The following is a 22,399-nucleotide window of genomic DNA, read 5'->3' as shown; positions in this document are numbered from 1 at the left end:
GCACTTGGAACAGCGCCCCTAGCGGCAAACATAGGCAAACGTTTTTACGCTACATTTACTTTTACGCTATCGAGAACGTTAAAAAACTCGCACTAAGCACATTACTCTAGATCAGCGGTCGGGGAACTTTTTTAATTATTACTCCAAAATATTTTGTGTAAGTTGATATTATGATAGATACCCCATGGCGAAGAACAAAAAAAAAACGAAATCGCTTCTTTTTAGCATATTTCATATTATAGCCCCCATGATTATTTTGAAAAGAAAACAATAACAAAAAATTTAACGATTCTAAAGAAGTTTCACTTTAATATATAATTTTTACTCACAAAAGCTTCATTTTTACCCCCCAAATTTTCATTTACCCCATTTGGGGTAATCTACCCCGGTTCCCCGACCGCTGCTTTAGATAACGAATTCACAGTCCATGTTTTTCCTACGTGCAGTATCAAATAGTTGACCCCGTGCTCACGACCGTGCATTCCGGTATAATCCCAACAGACAACCTTGTTACACAAAATTCTAAGCGTTCTCCACATAACGATACGAATGCAAACATAAAACGTAATATCCGTACGTGTGTGTATTGTTCGTTTTATGCAATAAAATTTCGATATATAGAACGGATTACGTATTAAGGCGACCTCTAAATATTGTATAATTGTTTCTCGGTCATTATTATGTACGTATTTTTGAAATTATGTTTGTTACTGTAATGTGATTGCGTTCGCGGCGCCGGCGGAGTGATTTAGTCTGTGCTTCTAAATCATGGTTTGATGTTAGTTGAGGTCTGCACATCTGTCGCAGTATTAGTACGATTTGATGGGTGGGGTAGCCGTTACACTAACAATCGAGATTTCGATCTCATGGCCTCGTCAATAACCACTTTATATCAGTCTTACTGGTGGTAGGACGTCTTGTGAGTCTGCACGGGTAGGTACCACTGCCTATTTCTGCCGTGAAGCAGTAATGCGTTTCGGTTTGAAGGGCGAGGTAGCCGTTGTAACTATACTGAGACCTCAGAACTCATATCTCAAGGTGGGTGGCGGCATTTACGTTGTAGATGTCTATGGGCTGCAGTAACCACTTAACCCCAGGTGAGCTGTGACCTCGTCCACCCATCTATACAATAAAAAAATTACGGCCGTGAGTTGATAACTTCAGATTCATTCGCAAGTATTCACGGTGGGCAAATATAGTAATTAGGATTATATTTAACTTTGTCATCTCTCTCCCTCTCTCTCTCTCTCTCTACACATCAGTGACGTCATAAACCGCTATTTGCGCGTTCGCTTGAGTTATACGACAACTAACTTTAATCCGTTTGAAATTCGGCTCACTATCATAATTGCTGAGAGGATTTACCAATTTTATTCCATTATAGTTTTTTGCTAACCACATAGTCATCGATCGTGCTATTTGACAGTGGCAATGTTAAAGGCACTGGGTTGGTTGCGTTTTATCCGCACGCTGACATGTCAACTGAACCCATATATATAAAAACCGAAGCCGCGATACGAAACTAGTTACATAATTGTTTATTGCACTCCACGGTTCTATATTACGTCAATGACATTTAGTTTCACGGCTCTTAATTATTATTACGTTTGGCAAATTAATAACGATCCTATTAGAATGGACGTTTCAATCACACAGAGCTATTCAAACGAAGATTATAAAGTGTAATGCTTTGAGAAATTTCAGTAAGAAAACATAAATTGTTCTCTAAAATACATATCGAGGGGTAAAAAACTATTTGGTCTAAGCGACATTTCGCGTAATATGTAACTTTTATCTTTGTAATTCAAAGTGTGTTTTATTTGGTACTACCGGCCGCAGTTATTCTCGTACCGCGGGTGACGCCGCGGGCCGAAGCTAGTCTAAAAAAAGTAACCTAAGTTACTGCTTATATCATCAGCTACCTATCAGTGAAAGTCCCGTCAAAATCAGTCCAGTCGTTCCAGAGATTAGCTGGAGCAAACAGACGGAAAGACAGACAGACAGACAAAAATTGTAAAAACTGTTATTTTTGTGTATTTAATATAGGTAAAAGCGGTTATTTCAATATTACAAACAGACACTCCAATTTTATTTATGTGTATAGATTAGCATCAACAGTTTCTTTCTGTTAGTTGTTTTTTTTATTAAGAATATCGTTATTAAGAATAGCGTAGGGCACTGGTGACCTACGCGCCAATTGAAGGGTTAAGCAGGAATGTTGATTATTTCATACAACTCCTGTTGAATTTTATTTGTGGCTCAGTCATTATGTCCATAGATATCACTAGGTAGGTAGATAATATCGCAGTCCATCTGTTGGTTATTACTGGAGCCAATCACAACACGACTGCCACTTTGAGACATGAGGTCGGCGTTGCGATTGTTTCGTATAAGAACAGCGCTACGCTTCAAGCTATAACGCATCGCGCCATCGGTCGTTGACCCGTTTTGGCTTACAACAAATACCACAGGCGACAATGAAGTTCCGAGGGGGAGGGTGATGGGAGAGATGTGCTCCGCACTAAACGCTTCACTTTCCCCCCTTTGCCTTTTCATGGGTTCTGTCTCATGCGAAGTTTGGACGCGGGTTGTTGAGCGACAAGGGGTTTTAGTCAGTTCGACTCCGACATGCCCCGCCCTCCGTCCCCAGGGGAGGGCGGAAGTCCGACGCGACAATGAACTAGCATACAAAACTAACGCTAGATAAAAATTATTAGGGTCCCGTTATTGGAATCCATTGCGGAACCCTAAAATGTACCGGTGATTTAGGGATATTATAGTCAGTTACATTTCAATAGAGCGACAGATTGCAAACGAGTCGATGGCAACGGTATCGATCATCAACCAGCGCCATCATGATTACTAATAAATAACGTATGATTTATCTCATACGGCCAAGCTGGTATAACTCGTCAAGGCCACCAGCCGGTAGGAGAAAAAAAATCCTTGTTTGCTTATCTTAATAACATTTATTTTTTAATTGTTTTTAACACGTATTTTGTAAGCGCACTGTTATTAGCTTGACGTTCATGTTTGTTGTTTGTTACGAAATCATAGAACTTCATTTCGATGCCTCCAATGAACACTACTCCAACTCAAAATTTTGAAATTTTCGTTTTTCACGCAAATCGCTTCACTATTTTAAAAGTATTACAAATTCATTATTGACGGGGTTCGAAGCAAGAGTAAATCAGCTAGTTACACAAGAAAAAACCATAAATATATCTGCAATAATAAAGATTTTATCAACTTTTTTCGTTTAAACGCTCCTCTTGTAAACCTAAGAATTTGGAGTTAGAGTAATGTTCATTGGAGACATCGATTTTTACCGATTGCCAACTTAAAAGCGTTTTGAGCTTACAGTGTAATGAAAAAAAACTGGTATTATGTTTTTGTTAAAGACGTTTTAGGGATAAGTTTTTTTTATTTTTTTTTTATTGCCCAAATGGGTGGGTTAAGTGGTTACTGGAGCCCATAGACATCTACAACGTAAATGCGCCACCCACCTTGGGATATAAGTTCTAAGGTCTCAATATAGTTACAACGGCTGCCCCGCCCTTCAAACCGAAACGCATTACTGCTTCACGGCAGAAATAGGCGGGGTGGTGGTACCTACCCGTCCGGACTCACAAGAGGTCCTACCACCAGTAAAAAAACGATACGAGTTCAGAACTATAGCATTAGGACGGTAGGTCCATCGTAAAACTTCACTCGCTCTGTGGTAGATGTTCATTCTTGATTTTAAAAAAAATATTACAGTTGCAATGGACTGTCTGTCTTCTAATATTATTTCTAAGTTGTTTTGTGACTCATCAGTAATGGGCTCGAAGAGAAGCCGTTACTCTGGAGACTTCCAACTTAAGTCGTAAGGTGGGCGATATTACTGTCTATGGGTTACAGTTACCATACGTCATTAGGTGAACCGTTAGCCGTCTGACCATCTGTAACCATAAGTGGTGACCATATCGATTTAATTGTTTTAAGATTTCTTAATATTTTTTTTAATACGCTCTCTGGTTTAGTTTTACTCTGTGACAAATTTAGCATAGACCAAAAAAAAAAAGTTGTCTACTTCTTGAGTTAGAGAAGGACTTAGTTCGTTATTTAAATAAAAAAAAAAGAAAAAAGCAAATATAAATAACATTGAAAGTGAATTTCGAAATACGATAATTCAATCAAAGAATTATTTGAATACGTTCATTGACATTGTCGGGCGGCTGCTCGTAACGGGGTCGGGGTAATTGCAAAAAGCGCGCCAAACAGGTTCTCAATTCAAATTTGGTCGCAGGTTGTTTTCTCTTTGAACAATCGCTTCGGCCAGTGTTGTATGCTGGATCGATTCAAAGAAACGATTCAGAAAATCGACAACAATAAAATTGTGAGTCACGGAATTAGTTTTTCAATATATATTTTTTTTAATAAAATTAATCAGACACTATTAGTGTTGCATGATTTAAATTTTTTTTGGTAAACTAAATTTTAGGCAAAAATACCTAATTAGATATTGTGTTATGAGATAAAAGAGCAGTGACATCATTTAAGTGTAGATTATAAGTAGCTTAATCGAGTCATCAGTAACCTAGCGACGTTTCTTCAAAACTTCGCCATAGTATATTATGTTATATTATAATTAACAAGTCGCAGCACAGCAGTTACGTCATCTATACCCAATTAATTACAGAGTGAATTTAATTTAAAAAATAATCGAGGAATCATAATTTCGTAGCATACTTACTTAGAGAACAACTATGTGGTTTCACTTTCGACGCATTTTTGACCGCGTTACGACGCGTTCGGCTCGTTTCGCGTCACTTCGAATACAAATGAAAAAAATATATAAATACAAATTTTTTTTTTTTAAAGTTTGAAATGTCACGGGACTGACTTGTCAAAGTTTTGTTTTAGTGGTTATTTAAGTACAATGTTTGTATTAAGCATGTTGTGTGTTCGCATGTCAGTCTACTGACCTATTTCTGCCGCAGCGTTATGACTGATTACTAGACTAGTTTTCCCTCACTGCCATCTCGCCCAAGAAAAAAGGTTGAGATCGAATGTAAACTATTTGCTAACTAAAGCACTGAAATTTATTCACGGGTGCTAAAAATTATGTTCAGTCTGAACTATGAAAATATATTTAAAATATGTATGTACATTTAAAATCTACATAAAATAAAAACAATACTAATAGTTGCCCGAAGTCGACCGTCAATTCGAATTCTCCAAAGGAAAGTATTTTAAATAAATTTATTTTAAACGCTTAGAAATCTCGATTTTATATAACATAAAAATCGATATGCTAATAATATTCTTTCACCTCAATGTCGCTGGCCGGAACTCGAAAGTGTCCGAATATCAGAGAATCCGAAACGATTTCTTGTACTTGACATTCTAAGCATTTTCGAAAACGTACAAAGAAAAATGAACTCTAAACATATGTATTTAAAGTTTAATTTCAATAAAGTTAAATATATGCTAGATAATTAAAATGCGACACAGAGAACATAGTGTTCGATGTGTTTCCTCCGTTTTGAATTTCGAGCGCGCCGTTTTTGTGATTCGATTTTTAAATGTTTATCGAGGACTTTCTTTCTCGAGATAGTGAAGAGATTATTAAAACAAATATAAATATGTACTGTTATATAGCATTAATTCAAATTTACTCTATGTGATTTTTCATTTACTATAATCATGTCATATCTATAGCAATTGTTGCTATGCCAACAGTAACTATAAAACTGGCGGCTTATGAACCGGAGAACGACAAAACTGATACTCAGTGCCGGGAAAATGCAATGTTTCATTTTTTTTTAAATTATTAAGAATGCTTAAAATTTAATAATAATAAAAACGAGGCTTGTTTGAAACATTTGGGAATACTGAGAGACTTCGATTTGGTTTGTGGTTTATAACATTGTCGTATATGAGTCGTCTATTATCAAAGGTGGCAATCTGTGCATTTGAACAAAAAAATGTTATTGATATGTCAATACAGATTGATTTGAATATAATCGTCTCCTTCAAAGAATACGGTTCAAAACCTGCATTAAATAAAGGTTAATACTTAACCTGTTATTTATCTAAGATGTCGTTCAGAAGAGTTTTGTGGCTGCCAATGGAATACAAAGTCAATAATTCGTTTTTCTGATTTACCAATAATTGTCCAAAAGTCACATTGCCGGCTTTGATACTAGTCGACTCATATTATGTACAAGTGAGAGGGCAAAGATCGACGCTTTTGAAATGTGGTGTTGAATTCCATGGACTGCACGCCGGACCCACCTATAATTTTGTCATTATTCTAAACGAATAAGGACGAAGATTGCTTATGAAAAGCAACAACAGTTTATTTGACACCATAAATCAAGGTTCGAAATCATGTAAGAAATCTTCATAGATCCGTACCTCATTGGAATAAGGTTGAATTTAGTTTGACAGACAATCGGGCGATAATAATGAAATCGTTACATGGGCGACAAAATTTCAGTAACAGCTGAGAATTTCACGCGTATCAAGCCTTAATAAGTATGTAAACAATTTATTTTGAGTGTGAATCCATAAAAAACTCTCTTACAACATACATAGCTCTTAATATTGCATCGCGGGTTGTCTAAGGATTGCTTTGAATATAATAAGTAAACTCTAGGTTCGATTATAATATTATATTCATGTTCATTTTTTTCTATATCAACTATTACTAACTATACTTATACTAACTATACTTGAGACCTTAGAACTTACATCTCAAGGTGGGTGGCGCATTTACGTTGTAGATGTCTATGGGCTCCAGTAACCATTTAACACCAGGTGGGCTGTGAGCTCGTCCATCCATCTAAGCAATAAAAACATAAAAACATTAAAAAAATATTAGTAGGATGTCTTCGGGTTGAAAATGAATTGGATTTTGTTCATTATATATATTGTTTTCACTCCATACACCATAGTCGAAGCACGTAACGTAAGTGATTACAAAGGCAACTGACATTTTAAATAATTTAAGTTTTCGAAAAAAAAAAGCATGTGAAAAAAGCATTGTTTAATTTTAAGCGTGCTTAAAACGTTCGTTTGGTGTTACGGCAGCTTAAGTTCGAAAATCGATTCGCAATAACAACTCAATTTTTATTAAGTCCGTGGCTTGTGGAAACCTTTCTGTACATAACGTTTACTGAACATAATTCAAATTAAGAAGGCGCTATAAAACAATTTCGTAATTCAAAACGTACCGGAATATCCGCGTAACTAAAAACCTCGATTATCACCACACATTGGACATGCGAAAAATGAACGAACGTGAAATTCTAGATTCGAACTTTCACTGGGATGTCACTTCCCGAGGTCAATGGGTACGGGTTTAGAATCGCCATTCGAATTTTGAATTTTATTATTGTTGTTTACTGTTATGACGCGCACGTCTAAGTATTTGCTGTTCTAATTAATTTGACCTTTATGCGTAGGCTGTAGCGTTTGTTTTTTTTAAAATAGGCGCTGCGTGGTTTCTCCCGCCTTAAAATTTTTAAATTAAGAATATAATTTAAACACGTTTCATTTGAAATTAGGAAATACAATTTGATTGTTAATACTGTTTATACCTAATTTAAATTACTTGCGGGTCGCGATTTCGATTCAGTGCTAGATTCTTCGAAGCTCTGCTCTAGCTAGGACCAGTGTTAGCAATTCTCTCAAGTCGAGCCCGTGAGCTAATCTACCAAATCGCACGTAGTTGGAATAGCCCCTAAGGCTACTGAAGATTAGTTATGAAAAATAAATAATAGTTAAAAAAAACAAAAAAAACACGCTTTATATAAAATTCAACTAAAAATAGAAAATAAATTTTAAGAAATTTAAATTGAAAATAGCGCAAGATATATTTTATTTAAAAGAAGCGTGGGGCTGCATTTTAAGATATTTTATTTTACACTATTTTCAATTTAAATTTATTAAAATTTATTTTCTATTTTTAGTTGAATTTTATATAAAGCCTGTTTTTTAGTTTTTTTAAACTATTATTTATTTTTCCTTATCTTCGTTATTTTTCGTTATCTTCCTAATCTTATCAAATTAGTGTATTGTCATCGGTCCTCGATAAATCTACAAAGTTTGAATGAAATCTGGCCGTTTAAAGTGGGTCAAAATCGCGTCTAAAGGAGTCAGTTACAAACATACAAAACTTCATACAAGTGAAGCTAATATAAAGCGTGTAAAAACAGCTCGAATTAAGAGCCATTTTCAAATTTAAACTCCCTAACCCTTGCGTCAGCGACAATTAACTAACGACCAAGTGAGGCTGCTGTCTCTTAGCAAATTTCTTTTGCAGTCATTCAAGAGGTAGTGTTAAAAAATATTAATGAAAACAAACAATCATTCGGCACTCAAAAGCAATTGACCTTCTGAGAACAAATCAACGTATATGTACGCCATCATATGCCATTATATGCAAATAGCTATAATAGTGTTCGCATGTAGTATTGTCCGACGTGAGATGTTGGTACAGTGACCTAAAATGCGACCAGGGTCATCAACAATATATCTTAAACCGATGGAACTTCTGAAATGCCTTCCAACCGATTTGATTGGAGATCAATCATTTCCTGAAATTAATGTAAGGGATTTGTAAACTTAAAATAGACTTTAGAGCAGTTTTTTAAGACTCACATTCTTCATGTTGTCTTGCATATTTTTAAAATTTTATTTTATTGATTAGATGGGTAGACGAGTTCACAGCCCACCTGGTGTTAAGTGATTACTGGAGCCCATAGATATCTACAACGTAAATGCGCCACCCACCTTGAGATATAAGGTCTCAGTATAGTTACAACGGCTGCCCCATTCTTCAAACCGAAACGCATTACTGCTTCACGGCAGAAACAGGCGGAATGGTGGTATCTACCCGTGTGGACTCACAAGAGGTCCTACTACCAGTAAAAAAACATTTAGCCTTATTTGTGTATATAACAATTACCCACATATGACATCATTATTTGCTCTTTGTGCTTAGCTTTTATTTAATAATGTAAAATATTAATAACTTACTTAACAATAATAGATTGAATGTCCGTTTTCGTTTAATCATTCCTAATGCTTTTTTGGATTGTTACGTTACTAGTGTCCGATTGCTTATTGCTAAATAACGGCTAAAATACCATGACTAGTGTAAATAGCGTGCTATTAATTTGTCACTATTAAGCTTCCTAAGCCTATTAAGTCCCTCTCTAGACTCACGCACAAAACCGAAGTCCGTTGTAAAATATTAAAATAAAATCATTTTCGATTCTTACATAACGAAATGCTATTATTGCGCATCTTCAATTTTAAGCACGCTTTTTTAGCTTGAGCTGTAACTATTTACGCAACGGGATCTTCCAACGTTATTGTTAACAGACTTTATGCATCAAATACCGATTGCAGAACAATAATTTTTATTTTTTTTCTTATCTAATCGCTGATAGCCTAAGGGGCTATTCCAACTGCTCACGATAAGTGAGCTCACGGGCTCTACCTGAAATAATTTCTAACAACCCTAGCAAGAGTAGGGCTTCTCTGAATCTTCCACCGAATTGAAATAGCGATCTACTGAGAAGATCCAGCGAAAGACTCGGTTGCGACTATGGAATAATTTTCCCGACGAGATAAACAGTATAAAAAAATCGGTTGTCTGTAAAGTCGGTTTACTGAAGATAGTAGAACGTGACAACGTCATAAGAAAATACGCCTCAGAGCGAGATCGCCGCATGAGTCATTTTTTTCGTGCGTGCAGCCGGCTCCATCGAATTATAAGACGGTGTCACGTCAAAACTTAGTTTAATTTTTAATTTGACGTGCTTTAAGCGCGTTATTTTTTCTTAACAAATAAAATATATTTAATGTCAAGAAGGCAGCCCTAACGCGTTCTCATCATCTCTCGTAAGCGTTGTTGTGTTATTAAGCACTTTATTTGATTGATTTCAACCTTGAAACCGTATGAAGTGTTAGTCGAAATAAGTATAAGAATATTCGGAGCTATTAAGGATACGCTCGGGCTGTATTACCGTATATTCTGATTTATAAGTAGTCACATCGAAGGGTAAAAGGGCTACATATTTGGTTTGAGCGATATCTTCTATATATTAATACGTGAAGCAAAAACTTTGTATCCCTTTTTACGAAAATTGCGCGGACGGAGGAGTATGAAATTTTCCACACTTATAGAGAATATAGAGAAGAAGTGCACAATGCTAATATTTTTTTTAAATAATGCGTAAAAGATACATTAAATCAATAAAGAAAACATTACACACACTACATACCGTGTATTTGACGCACACACGCATGCATACTATTTATTGTCAAACTTTTGTTCTTGACGTCTGTTGTCAAACTGAGAATGGATTAAATATTGTTTGTCTTTGTTAATATTTTTTATAGTGTAGTCTTGGCGAAATTTGTGATTATAGAAGTATAAAATACAATCATGATAGTCTACAAACTTACAATTCCAATTAATTATACTCCAATTTCGACTACCCGGGGACCACTACTTTAGCTTAGTACGCGACATTTGTCTTTGTAATTAAAAGTACGTAGCTTTTTTTTATTGCTTAGATGGGTGGACGAGCTCGCAGCCCACCTGGTGTTAAGTGGTTACTGGAGCCCATAGACATCTACAATGTAAATGCGCCACCCACCTTGAGATATAAGTTCTAAGGTCTCAGTATAGTCACAACGACTGCCTCACCCTTCAAACCGAAACGCATTACTGCTTCACGGCAGAAATAGGCAGGGTAGTGGTACCTATCCGCGCGGACTCACAAGAGGTCCTACCACCAGGAATTACGCAAAATTAAAATTTTGCGGGTTAGATTTTTGTTACACGATGTTATTCCTTCACCGTGGAAGTCAATCGTGAACATTTGTTGAGTACGTATATCATTAGAAAAATTGGTACCCGCCTGCGAGATTCGAACACCGGTGCATCGCTCAACACGAATGCACCAGACGTCTTATCCGTTAGGCCACGACGACTTCATCTTCACTTCTTTAATCGCTTCAGATTTACAACTCCGCGAAATCATTAACGTCCCTTACCCATTAGCCTAGAACCTTATATCACACCGTTGCGCAACAATAGGAGCGTGAGATCTGAACGTGTAGGAAGTGGATCGCTTCCGAGCATTCAATGGGGCTTATCGCGGATCGAAATGGGCCTCGCTTGCGACACGTGCGTTGCAGATATCTCGACAGGTATCTCGGTGTGAATTTGATGATGAGAAATTTGGAAGTCGTCGTGGCCTAAAGGATAAGACGCCCGGTGGGCTCGTATCGAGGGATGCGAGTGTGTCAGTGTTCGAATCCCGCAGGCAGCTATTTTTTTTTAAAATATAATACGTATAAACATAGTGCATGTCCATAAATAAGGTCTATGAAGGTGTAACGGGTGTACTACTGAAGATATAACAGGAGGGTTGAGGTCACACAGGCGGTCGGTCGTAAAACTCATGCTAAATTCCTATACTGCTTAATGAGGAAATGCTGCGCCGACGCCAAATAATGTGGGATAGGGGTAAAAAGAAGAAGATTTATTGTCAGCTGAAGCACTAGAGGCTGCCTAAGATAGAGAAGGACACGTGAAGAAGGGTTGTGCAGCGAGTGGTCATTGACTAGTCTTCAAATTAGACGACCTTCGGAAACGAAGATATAGACTCGATAGAAAAGGGAGTTTCGAGACTAAAGACTGGTTTTGTCCCTGAAAATGCAACGTTTCCCGTGGATATTGGAATTTATATTTAACGAAGGTAAATCCGTGTACGTATCCACCTAAAACATATCAACAGTTTTGGCTGACTATTTTAAGTCAATACAGTATTGATACTTCATTGTCATACTCATCATGAGCCTATAGTAGTCCGCTGCTGGCCATGGCATCTCCGATTGCACGCCACTAAGCACGATCCTCGGCTTCTCTCATCAAGCTCTTGCTCATCCTGCATAGATAATCACCCCATTGAGTCTGAGGATGTTCTGGACTACGTTTGCCAATTTGCGGTCTCCAATCAAGAACACGTTTATCCCAACGGCTATCGGTTCTCCGGCTAATATAGCCAGCCCGTTGCTACTTCAGCTTACTAATCCGCTGTGCTTTGCCGATAAATTGGGTTCTCTATCAGATGACCTCGGTCCGGATTCGATGCTACAAAGAAACTCGAAGCATAACCTTCTCCATAGCTCGCTGAGTTACTTTAATGTGGGGGACCAGCCCTGATTGGACACACCGATTGGAGACTTACGTCTTTAGACTCTGCGGAATAGACAACGAAAATACTTAACGTAATTTTCCAGAATTCGCCTAATACTTACCCATCCGCAAACATACTAGTCCAAAAAACCAGTCGTCCTTGCGTCCTGACCAAATAAATGTTTAATTTAAATCAACCTGTTTAAAATACACATTCTGTTCACGGCGACCGTCCGAAGATGTCACGACCTTTGAATTGTTTTTGTCAATTAACAATAATTATAAACGCCGTGATCTTTTTTACAAGCGGCTTTTTTTTAATAAGGAAATCGATTGGTGAGGATGTTACTAGGTGGTGTTGGGTGAGATCATTAAAATAAATAATGTTTTTAATTATTTATTCGTTATAACACAAAATCCTTTGCACAGTCTGTGACGATAAGATCGTCAGATCGGTTTTTTTAAACTGTTCTCGGTTATTTTCGGCTAATTTCGGCGTGTCGTGTATTACTTCCATTAAAGAAAAAACCTAAATCGCCTTCATTATACGATTGATTGTTTCCTATTGCCATGTAATATTATCAATAACATTAATATATAGGCAATAGACTTTGCTGGTGGCAGGGCAACTTTTGAGCCCATCTGGATAGGTACCACCACCTGGCCTATTTCTGCCGTAAAGCAGTCGTTGTACTGTAAAAACTGGGACTTAGAACTTAAATCTCAAAGTGGGTGGCGGCATTAACGTTATTGTTATCTGGTTATCTGGCCGTGAGCTCATCCACCCGTCTAAGTAATAAAAAAAAAACGTGTGGCACTCGGGAACTGCCGCGGTAAAGCTATTGCTTAGCATTTTTTATCAACTTATGCAACTATAATTAGACAATGATAATTTAATATTAAAACAATAATAAAACAAGACCACGCTATATTAAACACTAATAAAAGCAAAACATTAACTGTCCCCTTCACACTCTTAAGCTAGACCGCGCGAGGGAGAGATGGGCAGACTTTTCATGATGCGCATGCAGTGTGACGTCACGCCACGCGCTTGTTCACAAACACCACACAAGCGCAACGTGTGAATGTGTTGAACTCGAGCTACATGGTAGGCGGAGTCGGAGGTGTAAAGTTTTTTTCGTTACGGAATTTCATGATTCGGTCGCCGCGCTCAAGGCCCGCGATAAAAGCTATGCAATAGCTTAAAAATATATCAGTAATAATCGATAATGATAATCGAGTAATTTAACAATGTTTTCGGCTGTTCCAATGATTGCTTTGCAACAGGATCACACGCAAAGTGACTTCGTTCACAATTACGTATTACGAAACGAAATTTCGAATAATCGTTAAGCACACCGTAGTTAAGTTCAGATTGTTATCATTTGACACGATTGACTTGAGCAACAAGGTCACAGCTGGAACGGAACAGCATGTTGAGTTCGATTATTACCGCGCCGCGACAGATATATCCCACTAATATTATAAACGCGAAAGTTTGTAAGATTGTTTGCATGTTTGTTACTCTTTCTCGCAAAAACTACTGAATAGATTTTAATAAAACTTTACATTAATATAGCTTACACATCAAAACAACACATAAGCTAATATCATGTATAAAGATATAGTGTGAATTACCCAAAATACAACGAAAGGTGTCAAGTAAGTAGGAAAAAAATATCTGCCATTTTATTTTTATTTTTATTTATTGCATTGATGGGTGGACGAGCTCACAGTCGACCTGGTGCTAAATGGTCACCGGAGCCCATAAACATCTATAACGTAAATGCTGCCACCCACCTTGAGATATGATTTCTAAAGTCTTAGTATAGTTACAATGGCTGCCCCATCCTTTAAACCGAAACGCATTACTGCTTTACGGCTGAAATAGGCAGGGTGGTGGTACCTACCCGTGCGGACTCACAAGAGGTCCTACCGCCATTCTTATTTTCAAAATCATGTAAATATTACAGTTCCCTCAGCGAAGTGATGGCAGGTCGCCAGTATTATATACGTCTATTATTGTGTGAAGTTTTTCTCCGATATTACCCTGGGACAGTTTTACTCAACAACACAATATGAAACTATTATATTCAAGGACTGTAATAATCTTTGTGTTTTCGCAATGCCGTGTTCCTTCTGCCAAAGCTTTTTCTTTTTTGTGCCGCTTATAACGGGGCACATAAATGTCATCACTCGATTACCTCCACCGATCCTGACACATCTATTAAAATCGAAACGCATTACTGATCGTGACGTGAATAGAAAAGATTATAAGATATATAAACTAGCCAAGTTCCATTTTCAATTACACGATTTCATACTTTCATCACGGAAGTTATTTGTATAATAAGTGCGTATTTCATTAGAAATTCTGGCACTAGCCACACTTCTTACCTATGATACCACAATAACTACCAAGTAAAGAAAATGTTATATTTACACAATAGTTGGAGACGCTTGGCTTCTAATTTCCAACGTGGATCTAAATAGAAAGAAAGGACGTAATAAAAAAAAATGGGCTCTTAGTGGCGTAGATTCTGTTCTAAAATACCTTTCTGACCTTCGCGAAGCAGCTGCCCTTGAGCTAATAGGTCTCCTTCGGAGGCACTCGTGCAGCTATTAGCAAAGCCTCCTAGCTGAGCTTTTGCTCGTCTACCTCTCCTAGTGAAACTGTAAAAGCTTCCGACCAAATCAGCAAACCGCATTATATTGTAAACAAAACATGGAAACTAAAAAGCATAGCTTCTTTCTGTCTTTACATTGGATCGCAGTCTTTATAAACACAGTAACGTGAAAGCCTATCTATTATTGGTAATAGAACTGGTATGGGTACCGGTTTTACACAACCTAGTATTTATTTTGTAACAGTTGGCCGCCCGAGTGAGCGGCTAAGCCTATTGCTGCTTGCACTAGTCGATCTAGATTTAAATTATTCGAAAACTCAATCGAATGCTTTTTTGGATAAAGAACGTCCCTATTTGCGAGAGCTCAGAATATTATCGAATGACTTTTGGCGGGAAAGCAAAGCTGTGTGTATTCTTTTATTTTGCTAATTTAGTTTATCTCCAGGCTTAAATGTGTAATAACGGTTGTTCATCAACTGTTTCGTGTCTGTGAGAGTGCACAAATGTAAGAAAATCTCCGTCTCCGACCTCTCGTTTCTCGCCGGATCTTCTTAGTGGGTCGCGTTTCCGATCCGATGGTAGATTCTGCGAAACACTGCTCTTGCTAGGGCTAGTGTTAACAACACTCCTGTTTGAGCCCCGTGAGCTCAACTAAACGTTAAGGTAAAGCTGTAATAGCCTCTCAAGGCTATCAGCATAGGTATGGGAAAAAAGCAGTTGCAGTGACGTCATATGATGCGGGCGCCATGTTTTTTTTTTCTTACACTTCATAGCTTTTTATCTAAAAAACATTTCATTGTTCGTCGTTAAATAGAAAAAATAAAATATAAATATTTGAGTAATCCTAAAACGACATTGGAGATTCATCAGATGCGAATTTCGCAAACGAACGTTTTTATTTCTCACGTCGACGACAATCGCTATAATGGGATGATGCATCTCTGTAATAATAATTTACACAATGTCTCTGCATTAGTCGTTCTTTTGAAATCGTCCGTAACCGAGCCGCGTTTGGGAATATTTCGGTAAAAATCTAATATTATGGAGATTTTTAGCAACGGTATATCGAATAGTTCAAGGCCTTTTTTTTCTTTTTTTTTTAATATTATTACCTGGTAACAGCGACCTTTAGGTCGCATCTTATTTGGAAAATGTTCATTAATTTGGCATTTCTCTTTTTAAACAAACTATGCGTAAAGAATATCAGGCTCCAATGGCTAATCTAATGACAAATACGCAAAGGGTTCACTGAAAAAGACTGATAGTGACAATTGTGCGTCATTTATTTTTTGAATCATATTTTTAAACTTCTAGTGATAAAGGCTATATAATGTTCATAGTGTGAGTAATCGTGAACTTATTTTAACTTCACGTACGAAATTTGGAAGCTGCGTCACAAATAGTATGAAACAGCTCAGTATCAAACTCGGATACCTTGATATGATCAAACGAGTGACGAAAACTGAAACATTAGCATTTTTAATTACCTTTTAAATATTTAAATTACGTCTACAAGTGCATTGACTCAGGGCTTATTCGCCTACTGACACAGATATAGTCTATCTCTTTTACGTGTAGGTATGCAGCGTATATCCGTCTCGTCCTATCTGGCGCGCGTTTTTACAAAACACTTTTCCCGCCATAAAAGCTGAGAACTCGTTACGAAATGCCAAGTTCCTAGTAATAATGACATTTAGACTTTATAGATAATAATACAAATAATGTTTTTTTTTTTAAATATATTTAGATACTTTTAATTGACATATCGTCTAAAATCGTGTGTTTGTGTTTTTTTTAAATACATCTTCTTTTAATAACACTAATTAACTGTTGTAATGTTTGCATGGAATTGAGACAAATCAAAGTAAAGTAATTAATAATGACAGTAGTAACAGGGAAAATGTTACGCGCGGGCGACCTTAAATTAGGATTCCCGGTATTTTGGAAGCCAGAGACATACATATATAGATAATAAACACAAAGACAATGAGCAAACAAGCTTGTTCGTCACACGAATGTTTGCCCGATGTGGGATTCGAACCTGCCACCCTTAGTGCAACAGTCAACATTACTGCACCACCGACTTGGTCAGTCGCAGTGATATTTCACTGTCGGTCTTCTATTGAAGTCATCGTGGCCTAAAGGATAAGACGTCCGGTGCATTCGTATCGAGTGATGCAACGGTGTAATTACTGGTGGTAGGACCTCTTGTGAGTCCGCACGGGTAGATACCACCACCCAGCAGTGAAGTAGTAAAGCGTTTCGGTTTGAAGGGTGGGGCAGCCGTTGTAACTATATTGAGACTTTAGAACTCATATCTCAAAAGATGATTGGCGGCATTTACGTTGTAGATGTCTATGGGCTCCAGAAAACAACAGTTGGGCTGTGAGCTCGTCCACCCATCTAAGCAATCAAAAAAAGACCAAAACAGAAGCAGTATGTTCCGCGGAAAAATCAAAACCGAGTCACTTTTTATTCCCAACATCACGTCCAATTAACATCTAAGCGTGGTTGGTCCGAAGCGCGCATCGAAATGTACTCGCGAAGAAAGTTGAATTCTCAAGCGAAGCTGGCCAACAAAACATGGAGTACCGCAAACTCACTTTCATTGGATCCGTTTGCCGGTTAAAAGTGAAACTACAAAAAAAAAAAAACAAGATTTCAACTTGTAGAATTTAGATGTTGTACCTTTAGCACGTTTTCATTGTGTTTCACGTTTTTATAGTCATTCCGAATTGTTTTTATTTTTTTTTACTAGACATCTTGTGAACGCGTGTAGGTGTCAATGATCACCGTGCCTATTTCTGAACAGGTAATTCGATTTCAAACGTTGCTTACGTTGTTACTGTCTAGGGGCTCCGGTAACCGTTTAACATAAAGCGTCTTAACCATCTAACCCAGCGGTCCGGGAACCGGGGTAAATTACCCCGGTAAAATGAAATTTGGGGGGGGGGGTAAAAATTAAACTTTTGTGAGTAAAAAGTATATATTGAAATGAAACTTCTTTAGAATCGTTGTGATTTCAAACTCGATGAAACGAAATGAAACGAAACGAAAAAATAAGTCCATAGAGACACAAACACATAAATGTATAGGATTCAGCCGGCGAGAGAATGAGAAAGAACACGTTTTTATGGGGGCTATATATAAAATTTAAACTAGTTTTTTCGTCTAATAAAACAAGAAAATATGAATTGTAAAATAGCAAGAAGCAATTATCATTTACTTATATTTTTTGTGGAGGCGATTTTTTTTCCTCAACTGTATATTACATATATTACTATTATAACCGTTATGTATTACTAGGTATTACATTGATAAATTGAATAAATGATGTTTAAATTAAATTTTTAGTTATTGTTTTCTTTTCAAAATTATCATGGGGCCTATAATATGAAAGATGTTAAAAAGAAGCGATTTCTTTTTTTTTGTTCTTCGCCATGAGGTAATATCAACTTACACAAAAATATTTTGGGGTAATAATTAAAAAAAAAATTGCCATTGTTAGTGTCATGTGTATTGAAGGGTCGCACGGGTAGATAATCAAATTCCGCTTATTCCATGTTTTTTTTTAAACTGAACACTTCTCAAGCACTTACAAAACGCTGAGTAAAATAAAGAATTTGAATTTCGAATAATATTAAAATCTAATATTAGGAGCTATTCCATTATGATACCTATTCCCATGTAATAAAGTGCATAGGGATTAATGAAGCTAGAACTAGTCGGTGAGCTTACGAAAGGAGAGCGTGCGAAATAATCACTGTTTTGACAGTTCCATGCGTGTAATTAAACTTCTTTTCAAAACGTTGGTACTACAGTCGAGAATCCGGCCAAATAGTAATTACAAAACTCATTTAATGTACATTTCTTTGGTCGGCTTAAACCATAATGTCAAATTGAATTGGACGCATTTTCGTTTCGTTCTAAATTCGAAAGTGTGAGAAGGGAAAAATTATGAGTTTTGTGATTAAAGAGATTTTGAAAAACTATAAAAACTAGAGGTCCCGCAGTAGTCGAAATTTGACTATAATTAAATGTAATTGTAAGTTTGTACACTATTATAATTGTATTTTATACTTCTATAATCACTAATTTCGCCAAGACTACACTATAAAAAATATTAACAAAGACAAATAATATTTAATCTATTCTCAATTTGACAACAGACGTCAAGAACAAAAGTTTGACAATAAATAAATACTACGCATGCGTGTGTGCATGCATACTACATGGTATGTAGATACACACAATACATGGTATGTAGTGTGTGTAATGTTTTCTTTATTGATTTAATGTATCTTTTATGCATTATTTTAAGAAAATATTAGCATTGTGCACTTATTCTCTATATTCTCTATAAGTGTGGAAATTTTCATACTCCTCCGTCCGCGCAATTTTCGTAAAAAGGGATACAAAGTTTTTACTTCATGTATTAATATATAGATTTGTTAAAAAAGCGATTTCGTTCAAGTTTAACTTAACTAGTGGTAGGACCTCTTGTGAGTCCGCGCGGGTAGCACCACCAGCCCGCCTATTTCTGCCGTGAAGCAGTAATGCGTTTCGGTTTGAAAGGTAGGGGCAGCCGTTGTAACTATACTTGAGACGTTAGAACTTATATCTCAAGGTGGGTGGCGCATTTACGTTGCAGATGTCTATAGGCCCCAGTAACCACTTAACACCAGGAGGCCTGTGAGCTCGTCACCCATGCAATAAAAAAAAAGTCTGCATTTATTTTAGCAGCTGTTACTGTCGGATCTATTTTCCGTTGTTATTGGGTCAAACGTTGGTCCAACCGATCGCCATGCACCTCACGAGTGCGCTTCCGTACACATACTGTGCCAGTGAAACCTGTGTTCCTTTTCTTGAAGCAAAAACGAGTAGCCGACCGCATATGTCAAATGGTGCCAATAAAACTGTTACGGACATGTCCACATTGTCGCATATACTTGACGCACTGGGCGCATTGCGTGTTCTGAATTCAAACGTTTTTAAATCCTGTTCTCGGTAATGTTGGTAGCACTATTAGCTACGGTTTTTCAGTTTTAAATTTCGAATGTTCTCTTAAATATCTTCTGGAAGTTTTCACAAGCGTGTAACGACGTAATAAATAAAAACGAATATATTTTTACGTTTGTAACACATTTAATTCTGGAAATAGCTAAGCATTGTGTCTATTTCGATGTTCGAACTATGAGGCAGCTCTTGAACTTATTTAGATATCCTATTCATATATCCTAGGTTGGTTACCTATAACATTGTGATTATAAGACAAAAAAACTTCATCTATAAAGTAAACTAAGAGAAAAAGAGAGAGAGAGAATGCTTTATTGTACGCAAAGTATTAAAAAAAAATGCGAAACATTAAATACAAAAAAGTACAATTGGCTGTCTTATCGCTAAGAGAGATCTCTTTCAGACCACCAAAATAAATATTAAATTAGAAATAGGACCTTCTAGCGGTGTTTTAGAATTGTACTCAACACGTCATTAGGGTTGTGTCACTAACGAGTTTTTAAAGGTCATCCATCATCAGTGCCTTGTGTGCTTCAAGCAAGTAATCGCAAAGACGTTCCCATATACATGACCCGACAGACGTTGTTCTGTAAAAGTTCATTCAAGTCGATCTGGTCGTTTAGTTGCAGTATAGATAAATAGCCTAGATACCGATTGCAGCGCCACTTGCCGGGCTGATTTGTGAATTTAAACCATCTAGGGCGCCACCCAAACGCATACAAAGAAAATCATTCAAAGCAGTCCAGCCGCTTAGGAGGAGTTCAATGACATACACACGTACCCGATCCACTAAAGGTGCTTTTAGGTACCCAAAGCACCGGTCATCGTTCTCGTCGAAACAGTCGTTTGGCACGAAGGGATCGGCGAGTAAATTAACCCACAGACACGGCCCACCGTGTTTCTCGCCGGATCTTCTCAGTGGGTCGTGATTCCGATCCGGTGGTAGATTCTGCGGCACGGCTCTTGCTAAGGTTCGTGTTAGCAACATTGTCAGGCTTGAGCCCTGTGAGCTCACCTACTAGCTCGGTCGATCTAGAATAACCCCTCGAGGTTACTAGAACAGGTAGGCAAAAAAAATACACACGTACAGTAAAATTATATAATAACTAGAGGTCACGCAGTAGTCGAAATTCGACTATAATTAATTGGAACTGTAAGTTTGTACACTATTATGATTGTATTTTCAAAGACTATTATACTTCTATAATCACAAATTTCGCCAAGACTACACTATAGAAAAATATTAATAAAGACAAACAAAATTTAATCTATTCTCAATTTGACCATAGACGTCAAGAAAAAAAGTTTGAAAATACATAAATAGTATGCATGCGTGTGTGCGTCAAATATATGGTATGTAGTGTGTGTAATGTTTTCTTTATTGATTTAATGTATCTTTTATACATTATTTTAAAAAAATATTAGCATTGTGCACTTCTTCTCTATATTCTCTATAAGTGTGGAAAATTTCATACTCCTCTGTCCGCGCTATTTTCGTAAAAAGGGATACAAAGTTTTTGCTTCACGTATTAATATATTATATAATAATATACAAATACATATTACTTTTTTTTTTCGTTGTGTCGTACGTTAATACGCCCTGAATGTGCCTACAAGAGTAACTATAAATATTTATATTATAGCTATAACGTAGCGTTTCGCAAGAATTCAACTTAACCCAGATGGATTGTAGAAAGTATTGGACAGCCACAAGGACGTTTGAAGGCGACTGGGCTCGTTCAAAAAGGTTTATACAATTAAAAACTCTTTACGTATATATCTCGTGAACCATTATAAGGTTTATTTGAACACTATGGATTTTGACTATCGAATGCATATGGCATCTAGAACTTTCCACAGACGGACAATGCTCGCTCAGGGTGTAACAAATATTGTTGTTGCTAGTGTCTAGTTAGCTTGGATGATGGCATTCACTTAATAATAAATAGCCAAAATGGTTTAGTGATTTGGTTAAGGTTTCCTGGTCGGAATCAATGGCCTTCACAGATATTTGTTATGAACGATTGAGAAGATTTTGGAAATCCCCAAATATACAGCATATTCACTTATTGATGGTAGAATGACTTGTGAGTCCGCACCGATGGGTACCACCACATATTTCAGTGAATCGAGGAAATTGTGGAAATCCCCATATATATATACAGCATATTCATGGTGATAGAACGTCTTGTGAGTCCGCATGGATAGGTACCACCACCTTGCCTATTTTAGCCGTGAATAATGGCGTTTCGGTTCCAAGAGTGGGATAGCCAATGTACTGTAAAACCTGAGAGGCTATCAGGTGATACGTGAGCCCATACATTTTAGGAATAAATTAATAAAACTTATGTCGAAATTGTAATTACGAATCGTCTATAGTGTACATGTATTATTTGTTTCAGATTTTAATTCTGATGGAACAATCGAATCATCGAGAATCAAAAGGGAAGGAGGCCCAGAAAACAGGGGTGTGTATTGTGTATATTATATATTACTAATAAAAAAAAATACAAAGATATATATACAATAATTGTAAAAAGTTTTGATTGCC

The 22,399-nt window shown here is 36.9% G+C and overlaps 1 protein-coding gene across 4 annotated transcripts in view; it reads left to right on the top strand.

Moving 5' to 3' along the window:
- LOC114239625 (uncharacterized) overlaps positions 1 to 22,399 on the top strand; it is a 119,287-nt gene that overhangs the window by 65,218 nt on the left and 31,670 nt on the right. For all 4 annotated transcript variants that reach the window (XM_089739836.1, XM_089739837.1, XM_089739835.1 and 1 more), the window contains exon 2: positions 22,251 to 22,316. In XM_089739836.1, the coding sequence (XP_089595962.1) occupies positions 22,251 to 22,316 (66 nt within the window). The remainder of the gene's footprint in view (positions 1 to 22,250; positions 22,317 to 22,399) is intronic.

Source organism: Bombyx mandarina, chromosome A1 (assembly GCF_030267445.1).
Source record: "Bombyx mandarina strain Sakado chromosome A1, ASM3026744v2".
NCBI lineage: Eukaryota > Metazoa > Arthropoda > Insecta > Lepidoptera > Bombycidae > Bombyx > Bombyx mandarina.
Note: the sequence above shows the minus strand (reverse complement) of the source record. Positions and strands in the feature narration are given on the sequence as shown.